The following is a 16,687-nucleotide window of genomic DNA, read 5'->3' on the forward strand; positions in this document are numbered from 1 at the left end:
CTTTTGAGACTTGGAAAACAGAACGCTGTGTGGTCAGAAGTCTCCGTTCACTTTTAATGTATTTCAAATCTAACGAGCATTAAAAACTGTACTTGGAGATATAAATTTGATTAAATAAAAGGTCACTTTAGTATACTGCAAGAGAGAATACTTTCATTACTATGTTTAAGTAAACTTTTAAAAAGGGAACTTTCCAAAGTCAAATTAAGTTTTATTTGAAGTACATTATAAAACATTATATTTTAATAATCTTTTGTTGTGCTTTAAAGTAGGCCTACATTTATTTTTGATAAGTGTTTTAACAAAACATAGTTACTTGATATTTTATTTAAAGTTAATATACAATGTGTAATCATAAACAGTATTTAAATGCATGGCATAAAAGTTTCAATTGAAATGACATTAAAGTATATTTTAGTTTACCATAAATGCTTGTCAGTCCAGTCGGTAGTACCATATTTCTTTTATAATTGCATTTAATATAAATCTAAATTATAATACCTTTTCATTTAATTGCAATTAAGTGTAAGAAAATATTACATTAAGTTCACACTTAAGTATTCATTGAATGTATATCATTTCCATATTAAGTACTTTTTTAAGTATGCTTTGTCTTAGCCACTCAGCATTTTCACTGGCCACAATTTTGACATCGACATTTATATTTACCTCGGGGGGAAAAACTGCCATATAGATTTTTTTTATATTATCTCATAATTTGGCAGCAGGTATATTAGGCTTCTGTCACTTTAAGACCTAAAGCATGGATCCATTATACTGTTATACATGCATTTTCTTTCTCAACTGTTTACATTCACTTAAAACAAAACGTACTGAGTTTATGTGAATCCTCGCCAAGACCGGTATTTAAACATTATTTTGTGTGTATTTAACTGTTAAAGTGCAATAAGCAGCAAAAAATAACTCAGTTTAGTACTGAGCACTGGCTTTAACAGCTTTAAAACACTTAGGGTGTGAGCACAAAATCTGCGGGAATGAGTAACAATTATATGCAATACGCCCAATCCCACGCCAAAATTCAAGCACTGTAACACCAACAATATTCATCCGGAGACAATTAAACGAGTGAGTGAGGAGAGGCGGGTTTGTGTGTCACTCGCTGTCTGAGAAATGAGAGAGTGAGAAAGCGCAGTTGGTAAAGTGTATCTATTCTGCGGGAAATGAGTATTGGAAGTGCTTCAGATATTTCAGTAAAATATATATTTTTGACAACACTACATAGCACTTCAGAAGCATTTTTTAAAAGACTGCAATTGAAAAATGTATATATTAGAAATAAAATTAAATTCGCTATAGTGGCTAGTAGGAGTGACTGCGTTACACGCCACTGATGTAATGTGGTGTTAATGTCAAGCAATATGAGTGCAATGTAATCTTGACTAACAGTTTTGGAGATTTCAGTCTTACTGAAAGCAAGTAGGAGCTGACTAGACACAGCTGGACTGACTTGCTTCAAAAGGACCCACATAAGTCAAGTCATGCAATTCAGATTGAAGAACTGTCCCATTCCAGCGTTGACCCTATGTTAGTCTCTGCCTTTCTGCCCACAAGCGGGCTATAAGAGTCTATGTCTCAGGAAGAGGGAGGAACAGGTCCAGCCATGCTTCCTGTGTCCTAGTGCTGTTCCCTCCAGACCTGTCTTATCCAATCATCCCTTCATTTTCCCATGAGAAATGTCCCCGTGCACAAAGACCTTGCCCTCTTTATATATCTACCCTGTTTCAGCATGGTCTTCCTGTGAGCTATACCTCACATTCGCCTGCAGTGCTTTCCTTCCGCTCTGGATTGTTCTGTGACGCACACAACTGCTTTCCTGTCAGGAAAAAGCATGCAACCCCCCTTCAACCACTTATTCCTTTTTATTTCATTTCGATTGTAGCCTCTAAAGTACCTTTCGAAATAATTAATCAAATACATTTTGGGGGAAAGCTTTGAGAACATTTATATGCTAGAGTAGGCTACACTTAAAAATAGACAACATTAACTTTTTGCACTTTCATACAGTCTCTTCCTTTCCCTTCCAGGAAATCAGAGCAAAAATAGTGATGACTTTTGCACTCATGTGCGCATCCAATTTTTTGTCCAATCAGGTGCTCTCTAGATTTAGAATGTCCCTCCACCTAATGCCACCTGCTGTGACTAGCAATAGCAAGGTTCACAAATGTGATGTAAACTAAGTGTACGCAATACATCCATAAAGGACAACACCAGACACCGAACAAGGGAAACGCAAGGACTGTAAATACAGACAGGGATGAAGGCCAAACAAGCATAACAAAAAAACTGGGAACAATCAATGAAACTAATCAACAAAGAAAACTACAAAACTACTACAAGTTAAACAGGAAACAGCAACAAAACAGAAAAACAAAGTCCCGAGCAGGGTTTGTGACACATGATGGCGAGTTTTGCAAGGGCAAACACCATTCAAATTGTGTTCATAAAATGCAAATTATTTAGTGAACATTAGACAAAGCTAAACACATTTTTACCAGCCTGACATCAACAAAATCTCTCATGGAAACTGCCATCGTCGCTTTTGCTCAGTATTCTCACAGATTGCTTTCGAATTGACTGCCGTCTAGCGCCAACAAAAACAGTTTTCTGGAAATTGGCAGCAGTTTGATGCTCTGTTACAGTATACTGTATTCAGTTAGTATTGATGGTGGTGTGTTACGTAAATGCTTCTGTATGTCTGATAGCACACAGACCTTGGCCCATCACATCTCATCATCAGTTACAGTTGACAACAGCAACCAAAGCAAATTGAAAATCTATTTCCTGTATTAGTGTTGTATTATGCTATGATTTCCCTTGTGAAAAGAACTACACTTTAGCATAGTTTTTAAAAAGAGTACTTATTATGGAAATTATATACTTTAAAAGAATATATTTAAGTGCAAAATTAATGTAATTTTGGTGGACATTTAATTGCATGCTATTTACAATTAAATGAAAATGTAGTATACTTTAAATACATTAAATGCAAGTAGTTGAACTTAGGAGTGCTTTTTGTCCCATTTAAGTAGAACATGTTTAAGTAACTGTAAATTCATAATTACTTATGTTGTCTTTGAAATTTGATTAAAGTGTACTGCCTCTAATTTAAAGCACACTACAAGTGCACATTCAGTAAAATTAAGTGCACTTCTTTTTCACAAGGGTTAGGCCCTGTCCCATTTCTCCCCCCTTAAAACTTCCACTTGGTTTTGAGTGCCCTCAAAAGTAAAGTCCCCTCAACGAGGGGAAGTGGAGTTGAAGATCTTTCCCTATGAAATGGGACACCACTATATGTAAATTATATACATGCACATAACTATCCCAGTTATGATCAGGATATAAGTATCCATAATAATATGCTAGAAATCTAATAAAGTAATCAAATGTAAAATAACACAGCATAGTTTATTATAGATAGATTAATGCTTATTAAAGCTAAAGTTATTCATTCAAGAGCTGGGAGTAATTTTTTCTTTGCCTTTAGTTGTTTTATTAACATTAAAGGTGTTATCATTCGCAGGTTTATTAGACGCTGCCACTTTAAGACCGAATGCAGATCTAATAATACACATTTTCTCCCAACTATTCCACAACTAACTCCCATTTAAGACATAAACTGTGTTAAAGTGAATCTCCAAACCGGTCATTTAGCCATATTTTTGTCTGTATTTGATCGTTTAGACGCGCACATGAAACCCAAAGTATAGTTTGCTTGTCTAGTCCGTTTCCGAACGCGCGCCGCCATGGGAACAGGGTCAACGTCTCTTGCGCGGATCATTGTGCTTATAATTTTAATAGCTCTTTTTACAATCAAACACCTCCCGCAATTTATAATCAGCAGACACTGCATTTTACAACCATCACTGATTGTGCTCAGTGCTGTTTGGGTTTAACGTTAGGGAGAAGTGACAGCGCGCTGTGAAGAAAAAGATGAAGCACTAGACGAACGCGGCTATTTTTTAATAGTTTTACCTCACGTCTTCTTTTTATAATAACTGGAAGCCAACATCGAAAATAAAATTAGATTAACTACCCAGATAAGATGTATATTTGATGGGCAGACTCTCTTGAAGCACTCGGCAGATATCAACATCGGAAATATTTTCTAACATTAGTGTTCAAAACTTTACAGTCCATTGGATGTGCATCAAACTAACATATTCCAACATATTTAGAAATTTTAACATGTTTATTTGCGAAAATATAATTACAATTCAATTGTTCCTTTCCAGCGGTGTCCGCCATCTTGTTTAAAAAATAAAAGAATATCACTCCCCCTTGCTCTTTAGAGTATTGGGACACCCTACACGAGAACGCGCAAAAACAAGGGTTAGGGCAGAAATCTAGGGTAAGGGGAGGTATTGGGACAGGCCCTTAGTCTACTCTTCTATGAGCCGCAAATTACCCCTATATTCCAGAAAATCATCTTGGAATCAAACAACGTGTGTGTGCTATGTGTGCAGTGGCAACTCCACACTTCCTGTCTGTTTCTTTGATCCAACCCATTACTTTTATCAAGCGATCACACCCCTAACACCTGGAACCAACAATGGTCTCTCTCTCTCTCTCTCCCTTCTCCTTGGTGCTCTGTGTTGTCTTTGGTGTGGTAGTTTGTCTTAAACGTGGTGTGCTGGTAGTTATGGCATGCTGGGTCAAACAAGAGGCCCAGTCATGATGGTCTTCCAGGCGGCCAGCTGCCTCTACCACCCAAAACTACCCCTCCCAAAACCGCTTAGAGTTGTCCATTATAAAAATACATACTTTTATAATGCCTTCATTCTTAGAGCCAGGCAGACATAATCACTGTTTGCTGGGTGTAATGTGTGTGTAGATGTGCATGTGTTTTATATCAGGCTGCAGAAAGGTGATTGCTTATTGGTTTGGAGAAGCAAGACTACATTCACAGTGTCTTATGCATATGTGCACCTGGTAGAATTTAAAATGAAAACAATAAATCAATAAAACTGTCCCACTTTAAATTATAACTAAACATTTATAGTTCCTGAATTATATGTGAGTGGACCGTGCAAAACTCTATAGGGTGTTCAGGGTGTTTGCTTGCTGACAAAGTCAAAGAGCTTACCCCAAGTCCCTATGATATTCTAGATATATGGCTTGTGTCCCTCTTTCAATGTAGGTCTAAGGGATTTTTCGCTAAGGTAGGTCTAAGGTTTTATTGTACACCTGGCAAAAATCATAAGTTGGATCACCAAGCTGGAAAAATAAATAGCAAAAAAATCACATGATTTAAGGTTTCATTAATGTCCATAGAGCATTTTTCTTACAATAATCAAAAAAGTATCATAAGAGTAGTCTATATGATTAGTGGGAAATATTAGTGGCAGACATATGCTTGACTTTTAATTCACGAAAGGTCTGTGACGCTTGGTATCAAGAGCAGATGGAAAATACCTATACATAACAAAACATACAAATGCATCCTTCAACAAGTGCCTTTGACTTATCACATAGCCGCTCCTGGCTCAGGCTGTTGAATTCTAGTAAAGTTTGGCACTGCCCAGTCTTGTACTTCTTTTTGGAATGAGTGAATTGCGCGGGTCGAGGGTGACTGATCTCACTCCTTAGGGCAGCAGATGGCCAGTGAGATGCACAAAGAAGCTCACAATGTGAGCGACTGCCATTCAGATCTTCTTTTCTGAATGGGACAGGACATACATCCCACAATACCCTGGTTCAGCCCTCTGCAGCCCGGCGTCTGGAACCGACAAAGCACATTGGCTGCTTCTGTGTTCCATGTCTTAAAAAGCCACAGTGTTCGAAGCATATCATCACACTGCCTGCTGGTACTTATCATAATGAAGCAGCCGTCCGCCTCCCTGATGCATCTCCAGCACTGTTCCTTGCTTCATTGAAGCTTGGTCGTGTGAAAGAAGATGGTGTTAGTGGCATTCAGTGCTCACTCCTGGGTTAGAGGTCATGGTTAGGGTGGTGTGTTTATAATCCTCCCCCAACCCACCATATCCATATCCTCTCTAGCTGCTCTGGCACCCCAAAGTTCCTTCTCACCCTTAACCCCTCAATAACGTTCACAGGATATGAAAGTTCCCAAGCAGCCAGCAGCACTTCATCCTGCCACTAATAAAATGTTCATTATGGATATTTTCCAAATTTAGCTTTAAGACAAAACAATGCTAACACAAACATATATTCAGTCCAAACACTTTGCTTGGAGGGGTCGAGTTACTCAACCATTATGGTTCAGACAAAAAAATAAAGAAAATTGTGAGGAATTTCCTAGCCTGAAAATAAACAGTGAGGTTGTATGAAGTCTACCCTTGTAAAAGCTTGTGGTGCTACGTCATGGAATGTGGCAGCAGGACAGAAGCATGAGGTCTGTTTAGATTTGGGGTTGGGGGTTGGAGTGGGGCTTCCCACTGCAGACTGCACACATAAGAGCCGACTGTGTGTTACTGACACATGCCCCTCCCTTCCTCTGTTTCTCCACAGATGAGCGATGGAGAGAGAGGGGAACAGCTGTGGTAGAGAGACAGTGAAGAGAGAAGGATCTCAGTGAGAGTCAGATGCTGCACAAGGCAGGAACAGAGAGAAGTCGGCCATAGAGAACATTGGGAAAAGAGGATGACCACTGCAAAGGAATACGTCTAACAGAAATATGAAGGAATATCTTTGTGTGCTTTGACAAGTGGCATTATAACAGGTAAAAGTAACTCTACTACTATACAATATTGTTGTTTTAAATGTGTGTGTTTGTGTTTAGGTGGATAATTGGATGGATAGACTCATGTAGTCAGATTAGACAGATGTATAAATATATGGAGTTAGGTAGGAAGATGGATGAATGTGATACTTAACTTTCAGCTTGATGTTTTGCTACCATTTTCCTCACAGATCAGAATGGGAAATACAGATAGTCAGTACAGCAGTTTCATCATCCCTGGTAAGGGAAAATCTAGCTCCCTAAAAAAAAAAGAGGAGGTACTGTCCCCGCACTCTTGGTGGAGGAACTCTGAGAGCACGTCTGGATACAAGGCCAAAAATGTTTTTTCACCACACAAGAACAGCCAACCTTACATCTCCCGCCATTATGACTGCATTAAGGGGAGATCTAGTGACAAAATATGTGCAGAGAGCCACCAAGACAACATTTTATTCCAGGGAAATGGTTTCTTTGTTGGCTGCAGACAACAGACTGGAGGCCTCCAGGCCCCTATGAGGAGCCCCAGTTCTGAGCTTAAAGACAGTAAGAGCAGTCCCAAAGTTCTTTTTCGTGAGGATGGAAGTCTGAGGGTAGAGTTTACCAATGCACGGAAGGAACCGGATGTTGAGCTGTCACTGAGCAGTTGTCTCAGTGGACCTGTTGATGCTACCCAGAGGGCCAGTAATGGGAGCTCTCTTAGCTCTGAGGGCTCATGGTATGACTCACCCTGGGGGAATGGAACAGATCTTTGTGACAACGTCTTCACCACCAGCCAGCCTTCAGACAACAGTAGTGGATATACCACACTCTCATCCACACGTACAGTGGACCTTGGATGTTTTAGTGGGTACACTACAGAACAGTCTGAGAATCATATGGGTAGCCTCGCCTGCCAAACCACAGTTCATGCCAGTCAGTACGCAAGCAGTGATTCCTATAGCAATGGGTTCAATACCAACCACGCTGAGGGGGACAGTGGTATTGGGGACTCTGTGCTCCTTCATTTGGAACATAATGGATTATCTGATCTATACACAAATCCCAACATGACTTTGCCATTCCCTACCGTGGGCATCCTAGTGGCGGATCAGCTTGAGGACACTCCTCAGCTCCAAGCCTCACTGACCTCTTCCCTGGATGCAAACTCCCAAGACGAGAGTCAGGAAACCCAGCATTACACCTCACATACCCTACCATGCAGAAAAGCAGTTCCTGATGGGAACACAAGGAAGGACTCACTCAAAAGCCGCATCCGCCGCCTCAGCGATTGGACGGGAAGTCTGAGTAGGAAGAAGCGGAGACTGCAGGTGAGAAAATAATTGTTTGGTGTATTGGGCATTAGCACATGTCTGTCAACATAGCAGATCTTCCTGTTTGACTCCAAAATCATGCTGATGTTATCATATTGAAATTCCATCTACTATTCAGTGTTCTAGTTGAAGTTGACATTTTTTTCAATGCTGTAAAACATTCTAAGATGGCAGACCTCTCTGAAACAATGATTTACAGATGTTTTAAAAGGGTATACTTGTTGAACTGACCATAATTTGACCATGAGTTGTTAAGAGAAAAGTCAGAGGAAGGGTGTAAAAGCTTTACAACATTGTGTCAACCTTGTAACACAAGTACATGTTAAGTACATTTGTCATCCTCTTCTCACTTCATGTGCCTCAGGAACCTCAGGAACCAAGTACTGTGGACTTTACAGAGGTTTTCAACTGTGGAGCTGGGGGTACACTAGAGGAATCCAGACCATTTTGGAATCCCATGTCCTCCCAGACAAAGTTGGACTGCTCTGGGTCCTTAACGGTCCCATTTGGCCATCAGAACCAGGGTGCGGCCCTGAGGCAGAACATCTATGAGAACTTTATGCAGGGCCTGGAGACTGGCAGTTGCAGTGGAACTGCTGATGGACCCCAGTTCTGGGAATGTGAAGGGGAGAGCAGCAATGGCTCAATGGGCTCCTTGGAGCAAATGGACTTCCTGTTTGAGAAGGAGCAAGGTGTTGTGCGGAGGGCTGGTTGGCTGGCTTTTAAGCCCCTCATTTCCCTCCACAAGGATCGCAAACTGGAGCTGGTAGCAAGACGCAAGTGGAGGCAGTATTGGGTCACGCTTAAAGGTAAGATAGTAGTCTTGAAAACAAGCGGACACTAAATGCAGATTAAAACATGCATGGCCAGTTAAATTGAATCTTTCTGTTCTCAGTCTTAAAAAAGTAGCTGTAATAGGTAATGTGTCCTCTATATTATTAGAAGCTCTATCTCAGATCTGTTTTCCTGTCTCCTGTAGGCTGTACACTTTTGTTGGGTGAATCCAATGGAAAGACCTCCCCAGAGCAGGAATGCACACCACATTACGCAGTGCTTGCTGAGGACAGTATTGTGCAGGCAGTTCCTGAGCATCCCAAGAAAGAGAATGTTTTCTGCCTCAGCAATGCCTATGGAGATGTCTATCTCTTTCAGGTATGCCTCCTTTATCATATAATATATTACACAATACACCATTTCCACATTGTTGACTCTTGGCTGCATGTTGTCTCTTACCTCACACCTCTTGCCTCTTACCTGCAGGCTGCAAACCAAACAGACCTGGAGAACTGGGTGACAGCCATCCACTCTGCCAGCGCATCACATTTAGCTAAGCGTCAGGGGAAGGAAGACACTCTACGTTTGCTGAAGAGCCAAAGCAGAGCTCTCCTGCAGAAGATCGACATGGATGGCAAAATGAAGAAGATGGCAGAGCTGCAGCTGTCCGTCATCAGCGACCAGAAGAACAGGAAGGCTATTGAGAGCCAGGTAAGGAACAAAACGGATGTGTGTGTGGATGTTTATGCATACATGTGTGGTTTGTTTCAAAAGATTAAAGGCCAAAATCAAGTAGTTCAGAAAGAGTGGTTTGCTAAATTGGGCACTTTGGTCATTGATGTCTGTGTTTGAATAGAAACCACACCACGTGCCTTCAATGTATCCGAGTATGGTACATGCATTTAAACCTGAAACCCCCATTCATGTCCTGCTGTGATTCACATTATTTACATTTACTAGATTTTTACGTGATATGGGTGTTGTGGGTTGTTGTTAAAACATTGCTTTGCTAAGATATTCTGTGTGATTCCTATGGCATTGCTAGATGTTTGCTTGGATGTTATACAGTAGGTAATTCTTGGTCATAGCTACTGTGTTCTGGGTGTTGCTAGAGCTTTTTTGTGGTAAGTTTGGGTGTTCTGGGAGGTTGGGAGATTGCTTCCTGGCCCAAGTCAAAAGAGCCTAGGCCAGGTCTCCATGATATTCTGATCCCCACATATAGTTAATGTCTTTGTTTCAAATTAAAAATCTCCCAGATTTTACCTTCTCACATCTCTCCTTTCCTAAATAAGCCACACAATTTAAAATACATCTAGTTTTCTAAATATGTCTACGGTGCAAATCGTGCATGACAAGTAAAGTGCCAAAGTCAAACTTCAGTATTATTTTAAAGAAATTTATATACCAGCATGCATATCTATGAGACAATGTAATATTTAAAATGTCTATAGCTTTCTCAATTGTATTTGTCACATTTCTCTCTCCTATATCTCTGACCCACAGATCCAGCAATGGGAACAGAACCTGGAGAAGTTTAACCTAGAGCTCTTCCGCATGCGCTGTTACCTGGCTAGCCTGCAGGGCACAGAGCTGCCTAATCCAAAAAGCCTGCTAGCCACTGCTGGACGCCCATCTAAATTGGTGCTTGGTCGTCTGGGAATTTTCTCCGTCTCATCCTTTCATGCGCTGGTGAGGATCCGTCACATGCTTTCAGGGTATTTTGTAAAATACCAAAAAAGACCTCATTAAAACAATGTACCTTTGAGACACACCACAAAAATTCAATTAAGATGATGGAGCATTAAGATTCTGAGAAATGTTTTAAATGACCTTGTGTTTGTGCAGATATGCACTCGTGATGAGGCCACCCTGAAGAGACGATCTCGTTCTCATCCTCGAGGTATGCGGAACAAAAGAGGACTACTGTTTTCTTCACAGAAGGGATTGGACAGTCTGACCAAACGCAACTGTGAAAAGAGACAGTCCCTGTCCCAGGTAAAACTGAAGTTAGTGCTTCTCTTTACAAGTCTTTAATCAGATTGTAAAGGAAAGTTTGGCCAGACAGTTTGGGAACCTTGTATTTTGAGACTTGCCAAAACCTAACAATAAAGGACATAATTAGGATAAATAAAAAAAGGAGCAGTTTCCCTTCAATTCTGTTAATTCTAATTGAAATGAATCAATATGTACAAAAAGAAGTGTGAGTTTGGATTAGGCGTTTACTCTGAGGTTTACTGGCCTGTGTTTATGACTGCAGCACTGAATACTCGTTTAAGACATAGGTCTGTTTTACTCATTTAGTCTCACAGTAGCATGTTAATGCTGTCCACAGGTGTCAGGGTGGGAAACACTGTCACACTCACCGGATAAAACAAACAACCACTCATCAAAGTTTTCTCTAGAGGTCAAATGGCAGAAAAACACACAGTGGCCCTGTTCCTTTCTCCCGTCAAAGTGTTTGGGGGCTGTTTTGGAAATACTGTTTCTGGATCAGTTCTTGTAATTAAGCCCAGATCAGCATTCCTTCTCTGAAGGGCTTTTGTTAACACAGAGCATGAGCTTTAAATCCACATGTATGATTATGTAGACGGCCTCACGTGAGATCGGAGCCGATCGCTCAGCGGTTCCAGCCTCATAATGATCCATCCTTAAATGGACCAAATCTGGTCAAAACAGCCCCTAATAGTGCATGATTCCAAAGACGGGAATTACCACAAGCTGCATGAGGTTAATTGCTGCAAGCTGGGAGCAGTCTAAGAGGAGACACAGCTTGCGATTTGAGTGCACAAGACTTCCACCACACAGATGTAGTGTCTGATGCTGGGTGATTCAGCAGGGTTACAGGGGGCAGTGTGATTGCTTCCAGAGGGGTGAGATGCTTTAGTTAAAGTCAAGTCAGAGTTGTTGTCCCACAGATAAATGGCTCAGATGTGGTATTGCTACTGTTCTGTGGATGTCCAGCTCTTATAGACTTTTCGTAACTTTTTGAAGTATTAATATCATTCCATTATTGCACCTTTGAGTAATGCCTATCGCGATTTGTACATTGGCGATGTTTGCGATATTTCAGTATAACTTGCAATCCTAACGTCAACTTAAGTTGTGATCACATTTACTGTTGATCACTGAAATTTTGCAAGCGAAATGCAGTCATTTTAATAGGAATCTGCACATTTGCGAGTTTCGAATGAGGGCGAAATAGTTCCTCACAGATTTTGCTTGTGCTAAAGTTGTGGTCAAACAAATTTGCCACGTTCACTAATGGAAAGCTGCTTGGTTTTAAAGTGACGTATGTGTGAATGTTGCTACATACAATACATCACTACAGACCTTTTTTTTCCCCACAAAATATAGTTGAAATTTCTGCATAGAAATTAGCCTTGTAAGATACGTTAACCACACTTGTGAGGGTAAAAGCTATTTCTCCCATGTAAATATGAGTTTTTGTTGGACCATAAAAAGCAACAGGACATATTTATGTTGATTACTTGGTTGCTTGCTGAGTCAGCCAACCAATAGTGAAATCCCAGTCCTAAATCCTGTTCCTCATAACTTATTTCTGATGTATATTGAACATCAAATATCTTATGACTGTATCACATAATTGTATAGTTTGTTCAGTGTGGACAGACAAAATAGCTTGTCATCTGTCACTTATTGTAATACAGCTGGTTTGGACATGGAGCAATGCATCCAGAATGTGTTGCAACAAGCTTTGTGAAAAAAAGAATTTAAGATTTTCGGAAATTTCGGATTGTCAGATTGAATTCAATGCTAAAAGGTATTGATAAAATAGTATTTTCATCTAAATAAAGTGGATGATTTAGCCAATATTTGTGTTATATGTCTGTTTTGTATTGTGTTGTTAGCTTAGCAACATGCTAACATCAGATTATGTTGTAATTGCATGAAAAAGTCGAGTTTATTGTGCGCGTCAAGAGTAGCACTATTAGCATGAAGTTAACTGTATTGTTGCTCATGAAGAGTGTTTCAATGACGTCCTTTGGTAGGTTTAATTTAAGTTAGAATACTAACTTAGAAAGTAGCTAGCTGCCTATGCAGACAGTGATGCCCCTCACCGCTCGAACAAAGCTCATGTCAATTTTGATATTTCAGGTTTTGCTTTGAGGGCAAGGCATACCCTTGTCTGTTTGTATAGACTACATCCTTAATATAAGTATGTGTTTGTACACGCACACAGTGTTTATGTGTTAGCATGAGGACGCATGGGTGTTTCGGGTGAGGGGAAGCCATGTCTCCCACTCTGCCCTCAAGATTAAGGCTGATCCATCTGTCAGCTTTCATAGATCTATAATTTTAGCATCTTCCAGACCTCTCATTATTTCCCAGCAAACCTCATGGTTATTTCTGCTGTGATCTACAATCAGAATAGTATCAAAGCTGGCGCCTCAGATCGATGGCTTCTAATTAAGGCACAGAAATGCAGAACATGCTTCTTTTTTTAGCCCAGATGCTGCTCCGCATGTCTTATGATACGTGCGTTTAATTTTTCTGTATATGTGTGTTTGTGTTTGTGATGCAGATATTTGAAGGATATTCCTCTGGATCATTTGGTCATCCATCCACGCAAAGCAGCTCAGAGGTAATTACACCACTTTAACATTACTACACATCATAATGTAACAAGTGAGAATCCATGTGAAAATCCCTTCCCTTGTGAAAATGAAGTGCACTAAACTGCATTAACTGTGCACTTCAAATCGGAAAAGTGCTTGCAGATAATATTATATTAACTCATGATTATATTTCATAACACACTTACAATTAAAAAAAATGGAATTTGCAATAATGTGATATTAAAAGATTTACTTTAAAAGCACATTTTAAATAATCATGTTTTAATAATCTTTTGTTGTGGTTTAAAGAAGCACACTTATTTTGATGTGTTGACTAACATAATAAAGCACATGTAAAGTACTTGATTATAATTTTAACTGTAGAGTATTTTTTATATTATATTTATATTGATATTACATTTAAAGTTAATATTATAAAGTATTTAAATATAGCCTATGAGTCATGACACAAGTTTCAAAGTATATTTTAATTTACCACAAAGCGGCAGTACATTCGCCTGTACACTTTAATCATATTTCAAAGACAATAGGAGTAATTATGAAATTACATATAAGGATGTACTGTAGTCCTACTTAAGTACGTCAAAATAGCACTTAAGTTCAACTAATTGCATTTAATATAAATTTAAACTATAATACATTTTCATTTCACTATAATACAATTGCAATTACGTATTTCAGAAAACATTACATTGTTTACACTGAAGAATATTCTTTTAAAATATATTATTTCCATAGCAAGTACTTTTTTGAAGGCACTTTATCTCATATGCAATCATTGTAATTAAATTGTTTTGTTCTTGATACTTTTTGTCCATGCAAAAAATGTCACTGTTTTTTTTTTAGCAGAAAAAAACATAGGTATGGCTCTGATTAATTGTATCACCGCACATATATTGTCCCCTTAAATTAGCTGCTTTTTCATAAAGAGTGGCTTGACTGTTGTTTTATTTTATCAGTAGATTGTCCTTAGCAAGCAACAGTTTAAAAATAGCATTGCAAAGTCTGTAAAGAAATCTTATGCTTTTGCACTGTCAAATCCCCATATTGAGGCTGCAGCTGAAGGACAATAGAATTACACTGAAAGATCCTCCCCCATTTCTGGCCATTTCTCCACCCCCTGATCTGTTTGCACTGCATAATGTCAACAGATCAGCAGGTTGTTGTGACAGCTGTGTGAGTCGAGTCAGTGAAAAGGGACGTGACCCCCCTTTCTCCCTCTCTCACAGAATAAGGATCCACAATAGTGTTGCTGGCACCTGGCTTTGACCCAGCATGAGCAGAGACAAGCTTAGGAGGAAATTTTCCCTCACATTTTGTTTGCAGCTGTAAATGTAACACGGTGTTCCAGCGTCAAGTTACTTTAATGTCCTTACTGAAAGAAAAATGCCGAGTGAAGTAATCATGCTAAATGATGTTTTATACAACTTGCGTAGTTGAGTGGGATTTTGGACTGATGAGATTTTTTAAAAAAACTGTGCAATATTAACAACCTGTTTTGTAGTGAAATATTTTGTTAAATGGTGCTGTTCTTGACATTGTTTTGACTTGAAAATCTATTTTCATACACACAGGGAATGAAAACTGAAAATTAAATTCATTACACCCAACACACTTTTAAAAAGAACACTTATTATGATATAATTTAAAAGAATAAGTGAGAATTGAATTGAATGTAATGTTTTATGTAATGTTATGTAATGTTATGTAATTGGACTTTACCATCTATCTATACTAGAACTTTATTCACTTTTGGTCCTTTCTATCTCTATGCATCAGCAGAAGCTGGACGTCTTTACCAAACTGCATTTACCAGCGCCACCTGAAGGTCACCAGTGGGACTGCAGCCTGGAAAGCCGGGCTTATATGCTCATGCCGGACGGTCAGGTCATCAATGTGCCGGTCAAACGGGACTCTCTGGTTTCTGATGTTCTCTCATTGGCGTGCAAGGTAATTCATCAGTCACCTCTCACAGAGATTGTGACCTGGACACATGAACAACTAAAGTTCATGCGTTAGAATTTTCTGTCGTTTGTGGTCTGGTTCAGACCTCGTGAAGTGGCAGGAAGACTCGTGCTGTGCTCCATAATGCTCACCTCATGAATATACAGTAATAGTGGATGTTTTTTTTTAGGTAAAGCAGCTTGACCCGGCTCTGCACTGCCTGCACATGAGGAGACATTTGGGACACGATGTGGAGAGAAGCACTCCAGCACCAACAGACCTGCTGAGAACCCTGGTGAGACTAAAACACACTTTATGAAGCAGATTGTTCAAGCTAAACTCCAGCCACTGGTTTCACAGACAAGACTAAAATGCATGTTCAAGCTGAAAGTGACTTGCACTTACATATCATAAAATATTTGGTCTCAAGATGCACACCAGTAATGTTTAATGTTTTCTAAGGCATTATTAAAGGTATTAAAATGTCCTAATTAAACTAAGGTCTAATCCTGGCTTATTCTAAGCCCTGTCTGTGAAACCGGGGCTATATGCATTAGCATTGACTGCAACAATAACTAGACCAACATTGGCCATCTAAAACTAGACTGGAAGTTAAGCAGGTCCAAACTGGTCCAAAGGTGTTTTTTTTTTTGTTTTTTTTGTTATACACACTTATTTCAAAAACCTTGCTGTATTACACTGCACAATGATGTTCTGCTCTTGTTTAACAGGTCTATGATGAACTGGAAATTTGGCCTCTCAATGTGTTGACCTTAAACATGTCCCGTCCGGACACAACCATAGACTTTGGTGAGTAACAGCATGATCAACGAGAAAAGGAATAGCTCACCCACAAATTAATATCTTTTACATAATTTCCTCCCCCTCATATTGTTCAGAACTTGTATGACGTTCTTCAGAGGAACATTAAAGATTTGCAGAATATGCAAGCTGCTCTATTCCATACACTGAGACTGAATTGACCTTTAAAAAAAAAAAAAAAAATCTAATTTGTGTTTGTTTAAATACTGTATGTTGTGTCATGATGTGTTGCTCAGCCCTTGTGAATAAAGGCCCATTCACACCAAGTACGATAACTATAAAGATAACTATATTAGCGTCCACATGTTCAGTTTATTCTAAACGGGCTGTGGTTTATGTCGTCTGTCGCTTTAAATGCTCGAGCTCTTTAAAGCAGGATGGATTCTGATTGGCTGTCAATGTTTTTATTGTTCATCAGCTGGGAAAAAAAACATTGTGAAAGTAATTCCAACAATATCGTTCCTCTCTGCCATTATCGTTGAACTTGTATTGTGGACTCTGCAATTCTATATATTTAGAAAGATTTTTAGAATTATATC

General features: G+C 39.3%; 1 protein-coding gene across 2 annotated transcripts in view; it reads left to right on the forward strand.

Moving 5' to 3' along the window:
- Nucleotides 1-16,687, forward strand: part of tiam2b (TIAM Rac1 associated GEF 2b) — a 49,136-nt gene that overhangs the window by 17,156 nt on the left and 15,293 nt on the right. The window contains exons 2-12 of one of the 2 annotated variants that reach the window (XM_084090184.1): nt 6,490-6,700; nt 6,892-8,007; nt 8,375-8,819; nt 8,990-9,162; nt 9,271-9,495; nt 10,288-10,473; nt 10,630-10,779; nt 13,328-13,387; nt 15,162-15,332; nt 15,517-15,621; nt 16,058-16,136. In XM_084090184.1, coding sequence (XP_083946310.1) covers nt 6,898-8,007; nt 8,375-8,819; nt 8,990-9,162; nt 9,271-9,495; nt 10,288-10,473; nt 10,630-10,779; nt 13,328-13,387; nt 15,162-15,332; nt 15,517-15,621; nt 16,058-16,136 — 2,704 coding nt within the window. In that variant the 5' untranslated portion in view covers nt 6,490-6,700; nt 6,892-6,897. Of the gene's footprint in view, nt 1-6,489; nt 6,701-6,891; nt 8,008-8,374; nt 8,820-8,989; nt 9,163-9,270; nt 9,496-10,287; nt 10,474-10,629; nt 10,780-13,327; nt 13,388-15,161; nt 15,333-15,516; nt 15,622-16,057; nt 16,137-16,687 lie in introns of those variants that run through there. The other variant, XM_084090185.1, reaches the window with a different exon arrangement.

The sequence above is a fragment of the Abramis brama genome (assembly GCF_963993115.1).
Source record: "Abramis brama genome assembly, chromosome: 18".
In the NCBI taxonomy this organism is placed as follows: Eukaryota; Metazoa; Chordata; class Actinopteri; order Cypriniformes; family Leuciscidae; genus Abramis; species Abramis brama.